General features: G+C 41.0%; 1 protein-coding gene across 3 annotated transcripts in view; it reads right to left on the reverse strand.

Annotated features, from left to right (window-relative positions):
• GRAMD4 (GRAM domain containing 4) overlaps positions 1-19,008 on the reverse strand; it is a 133,271-nt gene that overhangs the window by 86,248 nt on the left and 28,015 nt on the right. For all 3 annotated transcript variants that reach the window (XM_074942411.1, XM_074942410.1, XM_074942412.1), the window contains exon 2: positions 6,500-6,710. In XM_074942411.1, the coding sequence (XP_074798512.1) occupies positions 6,500-6,710 (211 nt within the window). The remainder of the gene's footprint in view (positions 1-6,499; positions 6,711-19,008) is intronic.

Below are 19,008 nucleotides of genomic sequence, written 5' to 3' on the forward strand. Positions count from 1 at the left end.
CTTGCATGCTATGACTCTGTTTAATGCAACCCAAAATTGCATTTGCTTTTTTTTTTTTTTTTTTTTTTTTGGCAACAGCATCACATTGCTGACTCATGTTGAGATTGTGATCCACCACAACTCCCAGATCCTTCTCAGCAGTGCTGCTACCAAGCAAGTTATCTTCCATTCTGTATTTGTGCATTTGATTTTTCTTCCACAAGTGTAGCACCTTACATTTGTCTTTGTTGAATTTCATTTTGTTATCTATAGCCCACTTCTTCAATTTATCAAGAGCCCTTTGAATTTTAGCTCTATCCTCCCAACCCCCCCCAGCTTTGTGGCAGCTGCAAATTTGATCAGTGTGCTCCCTATTCCTACATCCAGGTCATTAATGAAGACATTAAACACCAGACCCAGAACAGATCCCCGTGGAACCCCACTTGAGACCTCTCTCCAATCTGACACCATTCCATTAATAGTTACTCTGTTTGCTATTGGTTAACCAATTATGTGTCCACTTAATAGTAGTTTTGCCAAGCCCACATTTCTCCATCTTACCTATCAAAATGTCATGTGGGACTGTGTCAAAAGCCTTGCTAAAGTCCAGGTATATTATGTCCCCCTGCATTCCTTCTATCCACCAAACCAGTTACCCTACCAAAGAAGGAAATCAAGCTGGTTTGGCATGATTTATTCCTAGTAAATCCATGCTGGTTGCTAGTGCTTACCCCTTCATCCTCCAGGTATTTGCAAATTGAATAACTCCCCACGTATTGAAGTCAGGCTGATTGGTCTATAGTTCCCTGGCTCCTCCTTTTCCCCCTTTTAAAGATGGGCAATACTCTTCTCCACTCTTCCAGGACCTCTCCTGTCATGCATGAGTTTGCAAATATTATTGCCAGTGGCTCTGAGATTTCTTCAGCTAATTCCTTCAGTACCCAGTGGTGAATAGCATCAGGCCCTGCTGACTTGAATTCATTCAAATTGGTCAGAAGATCTCTGATGTGTTCTTCACTTATCCTGATCTGCATCCCTTCCCCTTTACTGTTTATGATAACTTTGCTAGTTGTCCAGTCACGTTATTTGTTGTGAGAAGACTGCAGCAAGACAGGCATTGAACAGCCCTGCCTTCCTATCATCTTCCGTTACCAGCTCACCTTCTCCATTGAGCAGCAGACCCACATCATCTTTTTTTTTTGTCTGACTTATTTGTAGAACCCCTTCTTGTTGTCACAAACATGCTTTGCCTTAGCTTTCCTGATTTTGTCCTTACACACTCGCGCTATTCCCATGTATACTTCCTTGGTGACATCACCCTCCTTCCATTTCCTGTAGGTATCCCTTTAGGTTTTTTGATAGCTAAAAAGCTCCTAATGCAGCCACACTGGCCTCTTGTGGCTCTTATCTTTCCTCTGCATCAGAGTACCTTGACATTGAGCCTCTAGTATTATATCTTTAAAACTGCCAGCCCCTTTTGATCCTTTTCTTTCTAATTGCTCTTTCAGTGGGGCCTTTCCTAATTCTCTCAGTTGGTTAAAGTCTGCATTTCTGAAGTCTTGTGTCCTTGTTTTGCTGTTCTCATGTCCTCCTTGCCTTAGGATCTTGAATTCTATTAGACCATGATCACTTCCTTCCAAGTTCCTGACCACCTTCATGTTTGCAACTAATCATCCCTGTTTGTCAAAACCAGATCCAAAATGAATGATCCCCTTGTTGTTTCCTCAGAAGGTTGTCCCCTACACATGCTAAGAACTTGCAGGACATATAATATTTTGCTGTAACAATCTTACAACAGATATCAGGGAAGTTAAAATCCGCTATTAATACTACTACTAGCTCAGGTGTGTTAGCTAATCTTGTTATCTGCTTGCAGAATGACTCATCCACTTTCATTATAAAACATGTACATTTGCAATTAAACATAGCTTTCATACTAAATATGATACTAATTACCAACCAGGATAGTACACTATAGCCACACATTTATTTAAGCAGTTATGCAGCTTACAACATATTCAGATTCTTAAGTTTCACTTCTATTATCATTTCTTATTTGATGGTGATTGATGATTTTTTTATTTATTACAAAGCTCCATTTGGATGAAAATTGGACTTCAATTAAGGCACAGGAACAGCATTCTAAAGTTGTTTTTCATTAGTTAAAACTAATTTAAAGGTGCTGGATACATAAGTAAAGTTTATCAAAACATGTTTTGCATTTAAAACTGATTAAGCGAAGGTTAACTGATTATCTGCAGTTAATCCATTGATCCTATTATGTCTGGTCACCATAACCTTTAAGATTTTACAACTAGAAGAACTTATCTTCACACCTTATTTTTATTCATGATTGGAAGAGGAAACAAGCTTTCCCTCTTTTTCAGCCACCAACTGGTTTCTGAACTTTGAATAAACTACTCACTGAAATGAACTGAATGAAATTAAGAAAATAGTCTCTCTTCACTGACAGATGAGACTACTCCTAGGCTGGTGTAGCACTTCAAATTCTGGTTCCAGGTATTTAGCCAGTGAATTCTACCAGTTCAGTGGTCGGGCTTTCTTTAAAACTTTACCAGCAAACCTTGGGATTTTGATATTTGAGAGATTTCTTTTCCTCAGGTAAAAGAGTTAGAACACAGAGTTTAAAGCCAAAAGGGACCATTAATCATCTAGTCTGACTACCTAAGTTCCCATTAAGCTATGCGGCTGCCTATTAAGTGCCGCGCAGGTGCTTAGGGCTGTGGTGAGGAGAGATGCCTCTCCCCAAGCCCTGGACCTGCCGCAGCACCCCGACCCAGCCCAGCATGGAACCTGCTAAGACTGGGGGAAAGGCGCCCCTCCCCCGGCCCTGACCCAGCCTGGCCTGGACCTGCCGTGGTGGGGAGAGGCACCTTTCCTCCCCCTCCCCCCCAGCCCAGGTGCTGCTGGGGATGGGGAGTCCTCTCTCCCCACCATAGCCCTGGGAAGCTCCACTGAACCTATCCCCTCATCCCCAGCCCCATTCCAGAGCCCGCGCCCCCAGCCATACCCCTCACCCCCCCCAACCCTCTGCCCCAGCCCTGAGCCCCTCATCCCTGGCCCTACCGCAGAGCCTGCACCCCCAGCCAGAGACTGCCCCCCCACCCGTACCCCAACCCTCTGCTCCAGCCCTGAGCCCCGGCCCACACTCCAAACCCCTCGGCCCCACCCCACCACATGAATTTTGTTATGTGCACCATATTGGTGCACATAACAAAATTCATTCCACACAGTAGTGGGAAAAATTAGAGGGAACATTGCTAATTACCTGTACATCCGAGGCCATTCAATTTCACCCATTTATCCCTGTATTGAGCCCTATAATTTGAGTCAATACAGGGATAAACGGGTGAACGTTTGAAAGAGCAACCATTACATTTTGTTCAGCGTTACAAACAACCTCCATTCCCAAGGTATTAACTCTGAGGTTCTACTGTACTCACATTTGGTAAATAATCCCTCCAATTTACAGTCACGGTCCTTAAAACCAGGCACCATTTATCTCTATCCCTCACTCTCTCACACATGCCCCACACACACACACACCCCTTGTCAGTTAATAAGAGTTTTGACAGCAGGACCTACATTTTGATTAGCAGTTATACAGCCCCGATCACTGTAGTATTGGAATCTCAAAGCATTAATGTACTTATCCTCCACACCCCCTTAAGGTAGAGAATTATTTTATCCCCATTTAACAGTCCACTACCTTAAAAGCAAAAGGATTTCTTTCCTCCCTGATAAATCTGATTATTTGTCACCCAGGACAAACATTACAGACATTCTTATCTTGCGCCGATATCACTGCCACCTTAGGTGCAGTTCGGAGTTCCATATTAGTCATAAGCAGGGCCAGAAACAAAAGGCTTTTAATTTTAACTAGAAACTCTGCTAAACCCTAGAAGGAAAATCAGAGTAGCTTTCTTGCATTTATATAGTCAGTATGGAAAGAAACCCTCTCTTACATAGACCAAATACAGCAAAGTGCCCATTTTCGAGAACATGGAGCTGCCGGAACATAAGCACATACCAGAGTGCTTTACAGCCTAGAAAGTCTAATGGGAAGAGGTACAGTCTTAACTTTATATGCAGAATGACTCAATTCCCTGTATAGAAAGAAAGATACCCTTTCTGGTGTACTTTTCCTGCCCAAAGCAATGCATAGCTATTGATTTCCACGTAATTTAAAGAGGACACAGAACTAAACTCTTGCATAAAATTTAGGGAAAAAATCCACAACCCAAATTCTTGTCTAAATTAAGTGACATGCTTTAAAGAAATAGCAAGACATCTGATAGGATATGGTTACTTAAAAGCCAGATAGCTGTTGAATTTATCAACACATTATTATATTTCATCAGCAACATTACATTAAAAATACAAAAATACATGCCTTGTGCTGATCAAGCTAACCTGATTTAATGTAAGGTTGCCAGCAGCCTTTAAGTAAAGGGGATAGAGTAGAGATAACCACTGGACACACAGGTACAGCAGAAATACATCAACACTGAACTAGTGTCCCAGCAAGTAGTTAGAGAGCACCATTTCAAATTTCAGATAACATGTAAGAACAAAGACCATCAATGGTCAATAAAGATAATATTTCTTAATAAAAGGGTGAGAGTTCTGGTGTCCAGGCCCAACGCCAACTCTGGAAACTTGTCTGTACAAAAAATTTCCCGTGCAATTTACATGTACACAGTGGCCAAAATTTTTAAGAGTAACTAGTGATTTTGGATGACTATTTGTGGACATTCAATTTGAGACACCTTAAAAGTGGATTGATTTTCAGATGAGAGATGTTCATCCTTTTCTGAAAAGTCACTCTTTTTTAAAATGTGTCTCAGTCTGGGGACCCATAAACAGAGGTGTCCAAAAGCACTAGTAACTTTTGAAAGTCTTGACCTGTGTCCTTCACCTCCCTTCCTCAGCTGCTGCATAGTGTTAAACAGGCCTTGTGTTTCACACCAAAGGCTGCTGCATTTCATTAGAGAATTAAAAAGTGACACCCCCCACCCCCCACACAGGGCCACTGCAATTTTTAATGGCCAGATTTTCCACAAGTCCTCAGTACCTCTTATTATTCTGAATGGGAATAGGGCACTTTTTAGATCTGGACATTGCTGTTTAAAGCTTTTTGAGTTTCTCAGATTAAAGGCATATAGCAGTCGATATAAAGGCATATAAAGTCGATGCATCATGGCTCACATAGCGATTTATGCCTTATACCCCTTTGCTGTCTCTTGTGAGTACACCCATCCTAGTAAGAGGGTGTGGGTCTCCACTTCACTCAAGGAAGCATCCTGCAACTCTGCTACTGTTAGACTGGACCCCTAGGCTTCAGCCCCCCTCCTCCCATATTTCACCATGGCTCCTTTAGCAGAGCCAATTTGGCTTGGCTCCCTGCAGGAGTCTTAGAGGAGGGGGAGAGAGAAAGAGAGAGAAAGCGCGCGCTTTGTAACCAGAAAGCGTATGCAGCAACACAGTGCAGCCTTTTCAAAACAGAAGGTTTATGTATTACTCAACAGGAATACAGTAGTTAGAGAAATGGATTAAAATAACAAGGCGGCCTAAACACGTGCATCTTAGCCAAAACTTGCATGAGGTTTAGGTAAGTTCCACTCAGCCTAGAGACCCCTACTCCTGCACTGGGAGAGACACAGCCAGCCCCAGCAGCATTCTCTAAGTGTGTGTCAATCTCACCTCCAGCACTGCTTCCTACTCACCCCCATTTCTCGATAGACAGTGATCTTTGATGCTTTAGCTCTCTCTGATGCTAGGCTTGGGCCTGGGACAAATAAACCTTTTGACCTAGCAGGAGCTAGGCAGATGGGTATCTCCCAGTTAATTGCTCCCCCCTTTTTCTGCTGGTGTTCTCTCTAGAGGTATCTTCCCTTGTGAATGTTTCATTTGTTTTCCCCTAACAACCTCCTGTGATTTAACTCAACGGCAGTCAGACAGAATAATATCAAACAAGTAAATTAAGGGACAAATATATTCACAGAAATACAAAAATCTCCCACATTCTCCACAGTATGTTAGTTTGTTGAGGGAGACTTGGTTAACATTCTGCCACCACTTAACTGCCCCGAAAAATGCGAGCTGGTGTTGCTAAGTATCATTCTCCTTCCTTTCCTGTGCTAACTACATCCATAGACCTATGGGCCCACAAAATCCAGGGGAAGCAAGAGCGGACAGCATGAATAAAGAAACACCACATTTTAAATACAACTTTATACTTCCATGACATAGATAGCAGTGGACCATTACAGTAAATAGGCTTAACGTCCACAAACAAAAAGGAAGAACTGAAGTCGAGTTACAAAAATATGAGCATGTTCAAAACTGCGCACCTCTTTTATTTGCTTTCTTAATCCTGAAATATTACTTCCAAAAAAAAATAAAATAAAATCAGGAGAGCAGCATTAACAGCTACTATGTTCCATTATTTTTTTAATTTGATAATAGCTTTAAAAATGTAGCCAGATTGAATACTTACAGGGTCTCTTAGTTCGTCATTCTCTCTGAGTGACGTTCGAGGTATTTTCACTGGGATTTCATCTCCACATTCAGTATCTGAAGCATTTGGAGACTCTGCTAAATCAAGGAACTCATCTCTCCTGTGACCTCTGAACCTTATTTTGTCTAACCTCTTTAGCATGTTCAGCACCGCACTTTTCTGCTTTACCTTAACATGACGGTTGGAGTCCCTACAAGAAATAAAAGAAAACAATATGCTTTATTAAATGATTATTATTAAAACATTTGCAGTATGCCTGAATACAAACATTCTAATTACAAAGAGTGCTTTTAATCATTTTTCAAGTGCTTTCTGGTTAAACAGTTATTTATAGAAGGAAACACTTTAGCGTTCCAAGAAGCACTTATTTTCAAGTATGACAGTGAGCAGAGCCTGTTTCTAATAGCTGATAATTGATGGCGACCTTTCCCAGCAGGTACCAACCTGCTAACTCAAGTGACCCACAAAGGATTTTGTTTGTTTGTTTCATTTGGATTTTCTGCTTTTTTATTAAAAGTCTATTCTGAGGGTAAATTCACACACACACGGACTTGCTGCAACATCTAATCAAGATATACCACTCCTCCACTGAATAGCTGAGATCACATTTTTCAAGAGACTTACAAATCATAGCAAGAAATTGGTAGTTTAGAGGCCAGCACATTGCTAAAGTATTACTCAAGGACTTGCATAGATACTGCATAGGATTTACTGAAGAAATCTACTAGACGACCAACTGGAATCAAAGACTTCATCAAAATTAAGAGTATTCAACAGAGGCAGTGACCTACATTCAATCTGTGCAAGCAGTCATCAGATCCATCTCCAAAACCACCACTGCTCGCTGATCCACACAGAATTCTAAAGAAACAAAGCCTTGCTAAGAGAAACTTCTTCTCTCTTGCTTCTCCGGGGTGGGGGAGGGAAATTAGTCAAACCATTATTTTTTAAAAACACTTTATTTCATGAAGAAAAGCACTGAAAAAATGGAACTGAGCAAGACACATAGCTAAGAGTTTTCCATAAATGGAGGAATAGTTTGGACACCATATTAACATGTGAAGAATTTGTGAACTCAGTCTTTCATCAAAGACGAAGATATAAGTTAGTTACCATCCATAACATCTCTACAGCTAATGTCTGTTATATTTTAAAACACGGGTGGAAAAATTAACATCTGAGGTTTAACTGCTTTCCCTTCCAGTTTGTATCCAGGCTAAACTTAAACAGGGAAAATCCACCCATTACACTCAAGATATTTTCTTGGTGGGTTGATTTTTGAGGGAGCACATTTTAATTCTTAAAACAGATTCAATTATTTGAGGCAGAAAAGCATTTGACTTCAAAAGCTTCTTTTGAACAGGATGCAGCTTGACTCACAAAGCCAAAAGCAAGCATATTTGTTGTTTACTGAAAGACTGGAGCAGGGCAGACTTCCTGGCCCTCTCCTCTTTGTATCATATAGAAGCCTGAATGTTCCCTCCCAATCCTCAGGAAAATGAACCTCCCCACTTCAAAATCTCCTGTCAGGACTGGAGGCCCCTGCCCCCTTCTCATGCAGTGTGCCTAACACAAGTTAGCCTTCCTTGCTATCCAACGAGTTTTCCCTTACCTGCCTTGCCCCTACTGTCACCCTCAGCAATGATACACTGCTTGTTCTATTCTTCTTCAGCCTCATATTCCAACACAACGTTAGATAATATTGGGAATACAGATTGGAGAAAGAGTCCAGCAGAGGCCCCTCTTCAAATTCCAGCAGCCTGAACCAATCCTTGCTTTCCCAGCATAGCACCTCAGCTAAAAAACTGGTCTCTCCAAAGCAGATGTGAAGTCTTAGAAGGCACACAATTTATATCATGGCAAAAGTCCTTTTAGTATGTTGACAAGACTACTGACACATTAGAGATGTGACTCTGAAAGTGACAAAAGTCCCACAGTAACCCCTTTCCATAGCCTACAAGACATTTACCTATTAAACAAATATGGGCTGGGGAGGACACAGCAGAGAATGGATGTGTAAGAAACCCATGTAACGAATATTAAAAACATCATCTGTGATTAAAAACAAGTCTTTTCCAAGCTAAGACTTACAGGTCAAGAATCTATGCTACACTAGTTTCATGCATGTTTTGATTCATGGTACACAACAAGTTTAAAGACTGAATTTTTGACAAAAATATTTTCTTTGCATCTGTTAGTGGCATGATGGCAGCTTGATGTTATTTAAATGCAGATTTCTGCATTAGGTATACAATAGAACCTCATAATTATGAGCAGCAGAGTTACAAACTCACCAGTTAACCACACACCTCATTTAGAACAGGAATTGCCTAATCAGGCAGCAACAGTAACAAAAAACACAAATAATATGCAGTACAGTACTGTGTTAAATGTAAGCTTTTAAAAAAATAAAGGGAAAATTAAAAAAAAAAAAAAGACATGGCAAGGTAAGGAAACTATTTCTGTCCTTGTTTCATTTAAATTAATATGGTTAAAAGGCAGCATTTTTCTTCTGCATAGTAAAATTTCGCTTTATTAAGTCAATGCTCAGTTGTAAACTTTTGAAAGAACCACCATAACGTTTTGTTCAGAGTTACAAACATTTCACAGTTACGAACAACCTCCCTTCCCGAGGTGTTTGTATCTCTGAGGTTTCACTCTATTTAAAACATGGTCAGGTTGCTTAATTTGCCACTCTAATTGATATGTCCACCTTTAATTGGGTTATTACCACCTGTAGTTTTGAAAATGCAAGACATTTTAAAAGTAAAATACTAACAAACTTGCTCTGCTGATCAAATTAAGTCTTCAATTTAAATTTTAAGCTCAAAAATAGGCTACCACAAGATACAAACATTGGTAGGGACCAAAACAGCTTATCAGGCTGATCGTTAAAAAGGAAAGGAAATAGTTCTTAGTCATTTTCCTCTCTCTTTTTCAGGAAAGATGTTACTGGTCAGAAGTATGATTTTTTCAGTTACAAACTGAAAACGGTGGTACAAATTAAAGCAGCATTTTTTCCAGTTCAGGTCTGAAAACTATGGAGAACTCCCAACTTCTGGTTCCGTAATATTGCTTATGGCTACAACCATCTTCACAATTTATTCCTTTAAGGAAACTATGTTTGCAACATTACTAGGACATAAGTAAACTCAGTTTTTATACAGAAGTGCAGCATTGTCTGATTACAACACACCTAGTGTCATACTTCTGCAACTAGCTGCTAAAAAAGTGAAGGTCAACAAACATGGCAACACTTAGGTAGACTCCCAGGATCAGCATTATGAATTAGTTTCTCACAGCTTTGGACATCCCAAGCTAGAAAATTAAGTAAGCTTCAGACTGAAAACAAGTCTGCTAAACACTTCGGCAATATTTATAAAAATGGGAGCACAGGTTAGAATTAGATTTACTGGTAAATTACAGATACATTGCAAACATGCACAATAAACCCCCACCCTGCCCCAAAAGATTTGCCATGCACGTCCCAATCTCCACTGTCAATTTCATACTGCTTCTAGTCATTTTTCCCCCACTAGGGAGCATCAAAGTTGATAGCTGGATTGTGTATGCAGGACTATAGGAAAATAACCTTCTAAAAAAACCAAAAACAAAACCCCACCACCACACAGTAGCAAGCCAGAAATATCTGCTAATACGGAGTTTTTCAGGTGTATATTTATTAACTTTAACACAAAAAAAGCCATTCCTACAAACACATTTTGAAAAATAAAGTCCTCAAAACCAAAGATGTAGAGCAATATTTTCCCCGCAACTATATAGTTTAAATAGCTTCCTTCCTCCCACCTTTCCCTTTGTGAAGTTAATTCTGGTAACAGGAAACAGATTACACTGCCCATCAAATTTCCACAGCATGACAAAAGGAGTCAAACTCACAATTCTAGTGGTTTATGAGATTTATGAGCTTAACTATCACATTGTTTTGAAATTGTGTCCATTAGATTTTCTTTTATTTACATTCTCATGGTCAAGAACATCTGCATGGTCCAGCAACTAAATTATACTACTATGTAATGAATGGTTTTGTTTTTACCCATTTCTAATTTCTTACCAAGTACCTACAATTCCAGAAACAGGTAACTAGTTCAGTACTGGCTCTGTGGTGAAACATTCCTCCTTACAATTACAATAGACTAGTTTTAGAACATAAGCCCTAGGAAAAAAAAGCACACTGCAAAATAAAAGTGGCAGAGTGTGTAATTTACATGAAAAGAGTGTTCAAAACAGTGTGCTGCAGATGACTCAGTTTGAAGACCTCAGCTGTTCTCAAGAGCAATGAAATTAATAGCAAGCAATAGACTTCTGAATCACACTCAGCATAGTAGGTTAAGGGGGAAAGAATCATGTCACTCATATTTAAGTGATTAAAATTAGGTTCCATTGCTACATTTCACCACCCAGTTAAAAATTTTAGCCCTTAATTCTATCTTACGCTGCCATGAAAAAACACTCCTGATGCTTTGTATTATACTGTAGGGTAGTTATTTTATTATCACATCATTGCCACTAAAAGTTTCAAGCTATTCTGACTTTCTTGTCTTTTTTTAATTGCCATTGCAAGATAAACAGAGGTTAAATCTTTGAAGGCATCAGAATTGTAAGAATCAAGCTGCAGGACACTTCATTTTTCAGAACATTCAACAAGAAGAGACATCTAGGAATATCAAGAAGCTTTCAAAGAGATGCAATTTGAATTAACTAGTTAAAAAAAAAAATCAAACTTCTGATCCTGCACCCTTTAAATAAGGGGTCTTGAGATTTCCCTGAACTTCTTCATAAAAAATTGTTGTTTATGTAAGGGTTCTTCCTGCTTCCCTATAAAGGAACTTTTCAGCAAGAAACTGTTGGCTGGCTCAAGAAAGAAGAGAACCTGCCCCATGCACCTTAATAGGGTATTAATTGCAAGACACACTGCTGCGGGGAACCCGTCACTACTAAAGCGAGCACAGTATGCAGCAGCAAGAGAAGAACACAGCAAGTCTGGCAGATTTAACCCAGATATTGGCGTATGTACTGGGGAACCCACTGCTGACATCCCTGCCTTTCCATTATAGACAGACACCTGCTGCCACTCCTGAAGTACAAAAGTGGCATCCTCCCTACTACCACCACCTCTCTACATGGTGGAGAGGGCCACAGAATGGAGGCAGAGCCATGTGCGCCTACAGCTTCAGATTACCTTAATCCAGCCCTGGGTGGAGGATCTCTTTAAAAGTGGATTATAGATTTCCATTATTTTTCCTTGCACCTCCTTTCTGGCTACCCCTGCTTTTTGGCCACAGGGAATCTTAAAATCAGAGGCACAGCATGATCTAGTGGATCAGACTGAGGGTCAAGAGTTCTGCCTAACTCTGCCACTGGCAATATGAGTGATTTGCCCAAGGCAACAGAACTCATTTTCCCCAAGCCACAAAATTGCGTAGGGAAGGGGAAAACTGAAGATTGTGAGCATTATTGTTTTTTATTGATCTCCAAAACTGGAGAGTATTCTGGGTTAGTTTTACATCTGTACAAAGGGTGTACTTCCTACACCTCTCAAGCCCAGCATTAAAGGACATGAGAGTGGTTCGGGGCCTGTATGGGCCTTTTGCACTAGAATTTCACTGTGTGCATTGTGACCAAATAAAGTAGAGACAGTATCCCAGAATGCAAGGTGTTGGAAATAATTTTCCTTTTACCATGACTCAGTTTCCACCCAAGCATTCCTTTACTAATCTGAAGGCCACTTGATGTTGGCTACATCCAAAATACAAATATAAGCACATACACACACCTATATTCTATATCCTAGCAACAACAATTATAAGCATTGGCCAAAATACTTACAACAGGTTCAATCGCAAGAGACACCCTCCCATCATGGTGTGACTCCAGATGGGCAAGTAAAATTCTGACAAAGAAACCCCTGAGAAAAATTGATTTTATACATTTTAACAAACAAATAATATTATTACTGGTTATTGGACTTCAGCCAAAGACAGAAAGGGAGTCTTAGCACTGAACTCTGCAGCTGGTACTCAATTAACCATGTTTTCTAGATTTCTATTACTTTATCCCAGACCGTCAATAAGATAACATTGGCATTTCCAGGGTCAATACATATGTAACACAAACAACTCTTCTTTTTCATGATCTTACTCTTTTGGTCACAAAAAGCAAATCACAAAGGTTGTGAGGTACTGAACTTTTTTTCTAAAACTACAATTTAAACTAAAAAAAAAAAATCTTGCTCCCCGCTCACCCTCTAGAGACACTGATTATAAACACACTTACATGAGCTCTAGGGAAAAAGAAGCTTAAACATGAGACAGTTCTGGCAAACAAATCTGTTTAAAATATTATTAGTTAAACCTATCACACGATGACTAACAAGAGTTTGTTGGAAGAGAGTGACCACTTCCTGTGCATTTTGACAAATTGCTCAGGGGGGAGGGCACGCAATGGTGATTCAATATGTTGCAAGTTTAATCAGTAACTATAGTCATATTACGTGCAAATTGCACTAAAAACTTAGTCAACCTATGTTAGGTTGACTTATAGCCACCACAGTAATTACCTGTGGTGATTCATGTCCACACTGCCCTTCTTCAGTAGGTGGTGTGCGTCCTCACCAGGAGTGCTTCCACCAACCTAAGGGGAGCAGTGTGGGGGACTGAAAGCCTCACCTCCAAGCACAGCTCCCCCGGGAGCCAGGCTACCCCTGGGCTCCCTTGAGACTCCTGGCCTCCTCAATGGGAGCCTGGGGTCTGCCTGGACTTCCTGCTTGGAGCCGGGCTATTGCCCTGGTTCCCAGCTCCCCTGTGGGTTGCCCCCATGCTTCCCACTCCCTGGTGTGCTGTCCGAGACTCCCAACTTCCCATTCCCAGCTGCCCTGAGGTTCCCCGCTCTCTGCCAGGAGCACAGCAGACACCAGGGCTGTTGGCTCCCCACTCTCTGCCAGGAGCACAGCTGCCCCTATCCCCTCAACACCCTGCTCCCCGTTGGGCGGCTGCCATGCTCCCAGCAGGGAACGGGGAGCCAGGAATCCGAGCAACTGTCCAGCTGGGAGTGGGGAGCCCAGGCAGCAGCTCGGCTGGGAAGGGCAAATCAGGACCCAGGGGCAGCCCAGTTCAGAGCAGGGAGCCCACTATCAGCAGTTACCAGTCACCTCTGCTTGAAGAGATACTACAGCTACAGAAGAGTGAGATGGGTTTTATTCCTTTTTGTGTGTAAGAATTCTAATTACACAGTCAGTTACATCTGTTCAAACCCACTGCATTCCATAACTTAGCCTGTAAAATCTTTGTTACTGGTGATATGCAAGAAAGAAGCTCTACTTTCAGACTGAGTTGACAGCAGTGTCTAAATAATCTTTTCTGCATGTCTAAAGACAGCACATTTTATATAGAAACTAAGACATGGCCATTTTGGTAGTTCTTTGCAAGGCAGAATTTTGAAGTCTTATTATCCACAGAACAGTTACACCTTTTGCAGAAGCATTGCCATTATCCCTATCCATCTACCCCAACAACGACCAAGAGGACTGAGGCACATTAGCTCACTGCCATTTAGATTCAAACCAAGTCAATTTTGGCTCTCTGATAATATTAACAAAATGTGTATGTGGTGGCAGTGGCAGCAGGATGTGTTTGGCAAAGAGGAGCAATTCATTTACACACCCGGAGAACCACGTTCTCCAAATTCCCTTATAGAGCAAAATCAGTTGAAAGTTTTCTAGATAAAAGCAGAAATTCACTAGATTCTGGGAACAGGCCTCGTTTAGGAGGCAAAACCTCACAGAGTCCAGGTGTTAAAACCTCAAACCGAGGATCTAAATAGTGAATGGTGTCTTGAAAAACTGGCAGGATCTAGGATTAGCAAAACAGACCCCTAAATAAGTCTGGGGAAACACATGCATGCAAGTCAGCAAGGGGTGAAAATTCACCATCTTAACTCAGTTCATTTTCTTGGCCAACCTAACAATTGGAGAGAACATAATAAAAGGCATAAATCAAAAGACTAATTTAGGAGAATGACTATGCATTCACACCCCCAACCTAGGATAAGCAGTCTGGTTATAGGTTTGCCAAGTATCTCTGTGCCTCCCCAGAGTCTAGCTACAGCCATTTGTATGTAGCTACATTGCTGGAGCAGTGATCATTCACCTTCCTGTTTTCATTCACCCCTACCTTCCCAAGAAATGCACATGACATAGCACAAATTGTGCATGCACACGTTTATAGGAAAACTTCACAGAATTGAATGAGTCACATGCCCCAGCACCTACACATGGGATTGTGTGTCACATTTTAGCATGCAGTAAATTTTTACAAACAACTTATCGAAAGGTGTGAAAACAGAAGAGCTGTAGTACAGCCACAAGAATTAGCTTTTGTGCAGCAGGGTTGATAAAAATAATTTAAAAAAAAATTTTTTAAATCAGATTTTTTTGATAAAATGCTTTGAGGAAAAGACAGTTTTAATTAAGATACATTATAGCTCAAAGATATCTCATCATGGAATAGGGATTATAAATTCTAATTCTATAGTAGGAAACAATATATCCATGTAATGTTTAAGAAAAGTTTTGTAAATGAGTTACAATAGTTCATGGATTAGGGACCCAATCTCATGGGGTTCCAGGGGCTTCTGTATAGAAGCATTAACCTAAATCATCTACCCACCCAATGGGACTCAAAACTCAGTCTAGAAGATAATATCAGGGATGCTTAGTTTTGCAGTCTCAAACTGTGGATTTGTGTCTCTAGAGATAACATGCTTGTTAACCGCAAAAATGTTTTTAAAAATAAATAAATAAATAAATAAATAATATGTTGGTGAGAAACAACAGACCTTAACCCTATTGTCCCTCTGCAAATTTGTGTACACAGAGTCAATCACTTATCCCTCTCTAAAAGTGCAAAGTTTCTAAAAGTTCAATGAATAGAAGATTGTTGGGGGCGAAATACATCTGGACAAGGAGAAGTAGTCTGGAGATAAACGAGAGAAGGCAGGGACAGGCAGTAGAAACAAAAGTGAAACTGTTTGAGCAGCATATTCCAGAAGTCTTGAGGTCTTTCTGAGTGTAGCCTTCATTGATTTGAGATCTACCGTACCATTCTCTCACTAGAAGGGAAAACCTATAATGGCAGCAGGCCGTAAGAGAGACCCAGTTTGGGAATATTTTAATGAAGTTCCTCTATCTGTGGGTAAGACAGGCACGCGTGCAAAATGCAAACAGTGCAACAAAGAAATGCAAGGCCTGGTTGCCCGAATGAAACATCATGAGAAGTGTTCCTGCTCAGGAGGAAGCTGCACTGAAGATGATGAAAGGAACATCAGTTTAAAAATGTATAGTGTGTACCTTCTAAAAATGAAACCTACATCTATCTCTGAGTTGTGAAGAATATGTATTAAGGTTATAACAACCAACAACAATGTACTTTTATGTAGAAATCCATGATTAAATCGAGTCTTCCTGACTAGTGATTTAAATGAAATCCACCTTGTACAGAAGCTCAAAGAAGCAGAGATTCTAGCCCTGCATTTCTTACTGCAAACACATTCATGATTTGGCTACATGTGTCCTCTGACCCTTGAAATATATTTATTTTAAAGGGGTGTAGTTAGATAACGACACTATTCTTCTTTAACTGGGGCAGGAAAAGTGTCATTCAAATTTAAATCAAATCCACCCTGTTGTGCAGTGAAACAGATCTTGCTACATAGTACCACCGTTATCTTCCTCAGTCCTCAACACATTAACAGCAGCGAATCCAAGAAGACAGAGCCCTGCATTAACAACTAACATTTCTGCACTAACTGACCAGGAAATATATTAGGAAGATTCTTTCCCTACCCCACCACACACACAATTTTCCATTGAAATTTTCCCCAAACAGCTCTATTAAGTAGATGTTTGTTGCATGAATATCTTTTGCGATCAAAGGTGATCTTTCAATAGAAATCACACATTTCAAGGACAGTAGTAACTATGAATAGAACACTTGCTGCTAACCTGTAACTGCATGGTTCTGCAGTTTGAATGAGATTCTTTTAAACATTAAAAAGAAACTGGACTGTAAAAAACACGAAAATGTTATCCAAACAGAGACATGTTATTTATTATATTTAATTAATTAAATAAAACCATAGCTTAAAGTATTACAGAATTTGTTGCCTAGATATGCCTATGATGGGCACTTACCTGCTGCAGTTTCAATTTCTCGCAGGTGCCTTAACTAGTTTATGTATCTCTTCTAGCCACTTTCTTTCAGTTTGTTTTTTTTTGTTTTTTTTTTTAATATATGAGAAAGGAAAAAATGAAGACGTGTACATTTCTGGTACACAGGTCAAAGAGACCTCCAAGAATATATAGTAATCATCATACAGGCTATGACCTCCATCTATAATCCTGATTAATAGTATCACTGGTTTACAAACACATGGTCAAGGTCAGTATAATCCAAGAAAATAAACATTTCTAAAGTATAACTTTATAGTTAACCAACATTTTAGTAAATCAAGATCATTGCACAAGGGGGAGGGGAGTGGACAGTGTGTGACGAAGTGGGACTGTTCTTAATGTTTCCTCTGAATAGTGTGGGGGTGCCTCAGTTTCCCCTATGCAGTTCTTAAGTATCTAGGTGGTAGGGTAAGGGTGTATGATCATTGCAGAGCCCTGGAGGGCAGGTGTGTGCAAGGGTCTGGACGCAGAGAATGGCCAACACCCTGTTTCCTGGCAACTGATGGCCTGGGCCCTTCCCCCTTGCAAGGTGAGAGCTAAAGGGTGGGAGAACAAAGGAATCAGGTGACCTCCTGGCCCGGGAAAGGGACAAAGCCCAGAGGAGGAGGGGCTGGAGGCAGTTTCAGTTTGAGGCTGGCTGGGGACATGGAGTGAAGTGCAGACATGGTTGTCTGGCTCACTGCCCCCCAAAATGAACCCAGCTGAGGGGTCTTGTTCTCTGCACCTACAAGCTCTGTGTTAGACCATGTTCCTGTCGTCTAATAAACTTCTGTTTTACTGGCTGGCTGAGAGTCACGTCTGACCGCGAAGTTGGGGTGCAGGACCCTCTGGCTTCCCCAGGAGCCCCGCCTGAGTGGGCTTGCTGTGGGAAGCACACGGCGGGGCAGAGGATGCTGAATGCTCCAAGGTCAGACCCCGGAAGGTGGAAGCTGTGTGAGCTTTGTGTCCTGAAGACAGGCTGCTCACAGAAAGGAGACCTCCCCAGAGTCCCGACTGGCTTCATGGGGAGCAGTTCCAGAGCATCGCCCAGGGACTCCGTGACACAGTGTATCCATTCTTCAAAGAGCCAATGATAGAACAGTGTCCATTTTTGGAGGGAGGGGAAGCGTGGATGCAAAAACAATACTTGTGAAACAACTGAAGATCCTCCTGCAATGAGGGGGAGGGGCAGGAGGGGATGTAGTCTTCTACTTTCTTACCACACCGACTTCTAAGTGAAGCACTACCGAGCATTTAGACAGGTTCACACCAGCAGCCTTGTGGACTAACATGGACACCTTGTGTCAAAGAATGCTGTGTTGCAAGATACACAGAACAAGGACTTCACCGGTTGTGAATAAGTCAAAGGAGGCCAAGGGAGTTAAGTATCATACACAGCAAGTCCTATTTCAGTCCTCTTTAGTTCCTTCTGTACCACAGTCCTCGCCATGAGTATCGTCATAGTAGTGTCATCTGACTGCTGCTATTTGATCCCAAAATATAACTATTTCCCATCAAAATGATAGAGTTTTGCTGCAAAGGACGTGCACAAAATTTCTTTTTCAAAATAGCAAAATCCTCTCTCCTAGCCATGCAGCTAGTCAGAGATACGGGAGAGGGGCATTAAACAGTTTTGCCCCTTTCCTTTGTATTTATATTATATGTGGTAAGTAAAATCTTGTCTCAATCACTCATATTAGATAGAACTACAAGAACAGTGTTGCCTCTCCAGGAGTTATGTATCATCCCCATCATCTCCAGGAATGCAGTAAGATTTTCTTTTATGCATATATGTATGCTTCGCACTTCTAGCAGAAGTTTTCCCATAAAACAGAAGTAAGTTTGAGTCATTGTGCTCTGAAGGGCCACCTGGCACACACACTTTTCTGGACCTCACCGATTGTTTAAGCATTCCATTTCAGTGTCTGAAGCCACACAGCTCTCTGCTAGTTGTACAGTCTGCCCTCGCGGTTCAGGAAGGCAATTTTCAGTTCATTTGAGTTTGCTGCCCAAGGTTTAGGTCTCCCTCCCCCACCAAAATCCTTGCTTCCATCTTAGCAAAAGATACAGAATCCCCTAAATTTTTATATTTTTTAACAGGAGCAGACAGCAGCAGAGTGACTATTTTGTTTGGAGTTAGTCAGGGCATTGGTCCTTGGCCAGAAAAAACAATCTTCTGGAGAAGTCTCACCAAATATAGCAGAGGAGGCAGCATAGTGCAATAAGAGGCCCTAGGTTTAAAGTACTGTGAGCTTAAAAAACC

Source organism: Natator depressus, chromosome 1 (genome assembly GCF_965152275.1).
Source record: "Natator depressus isolate rNatDep1 chromosome 1, rNatDep2.hap1, whole genome shotgun sequence".
Classification (NCBI taxonomy): Eukaryota; Metazoa; Chordata; order Testudines; family Cheloniidae; genus Natator; species Natator depressus.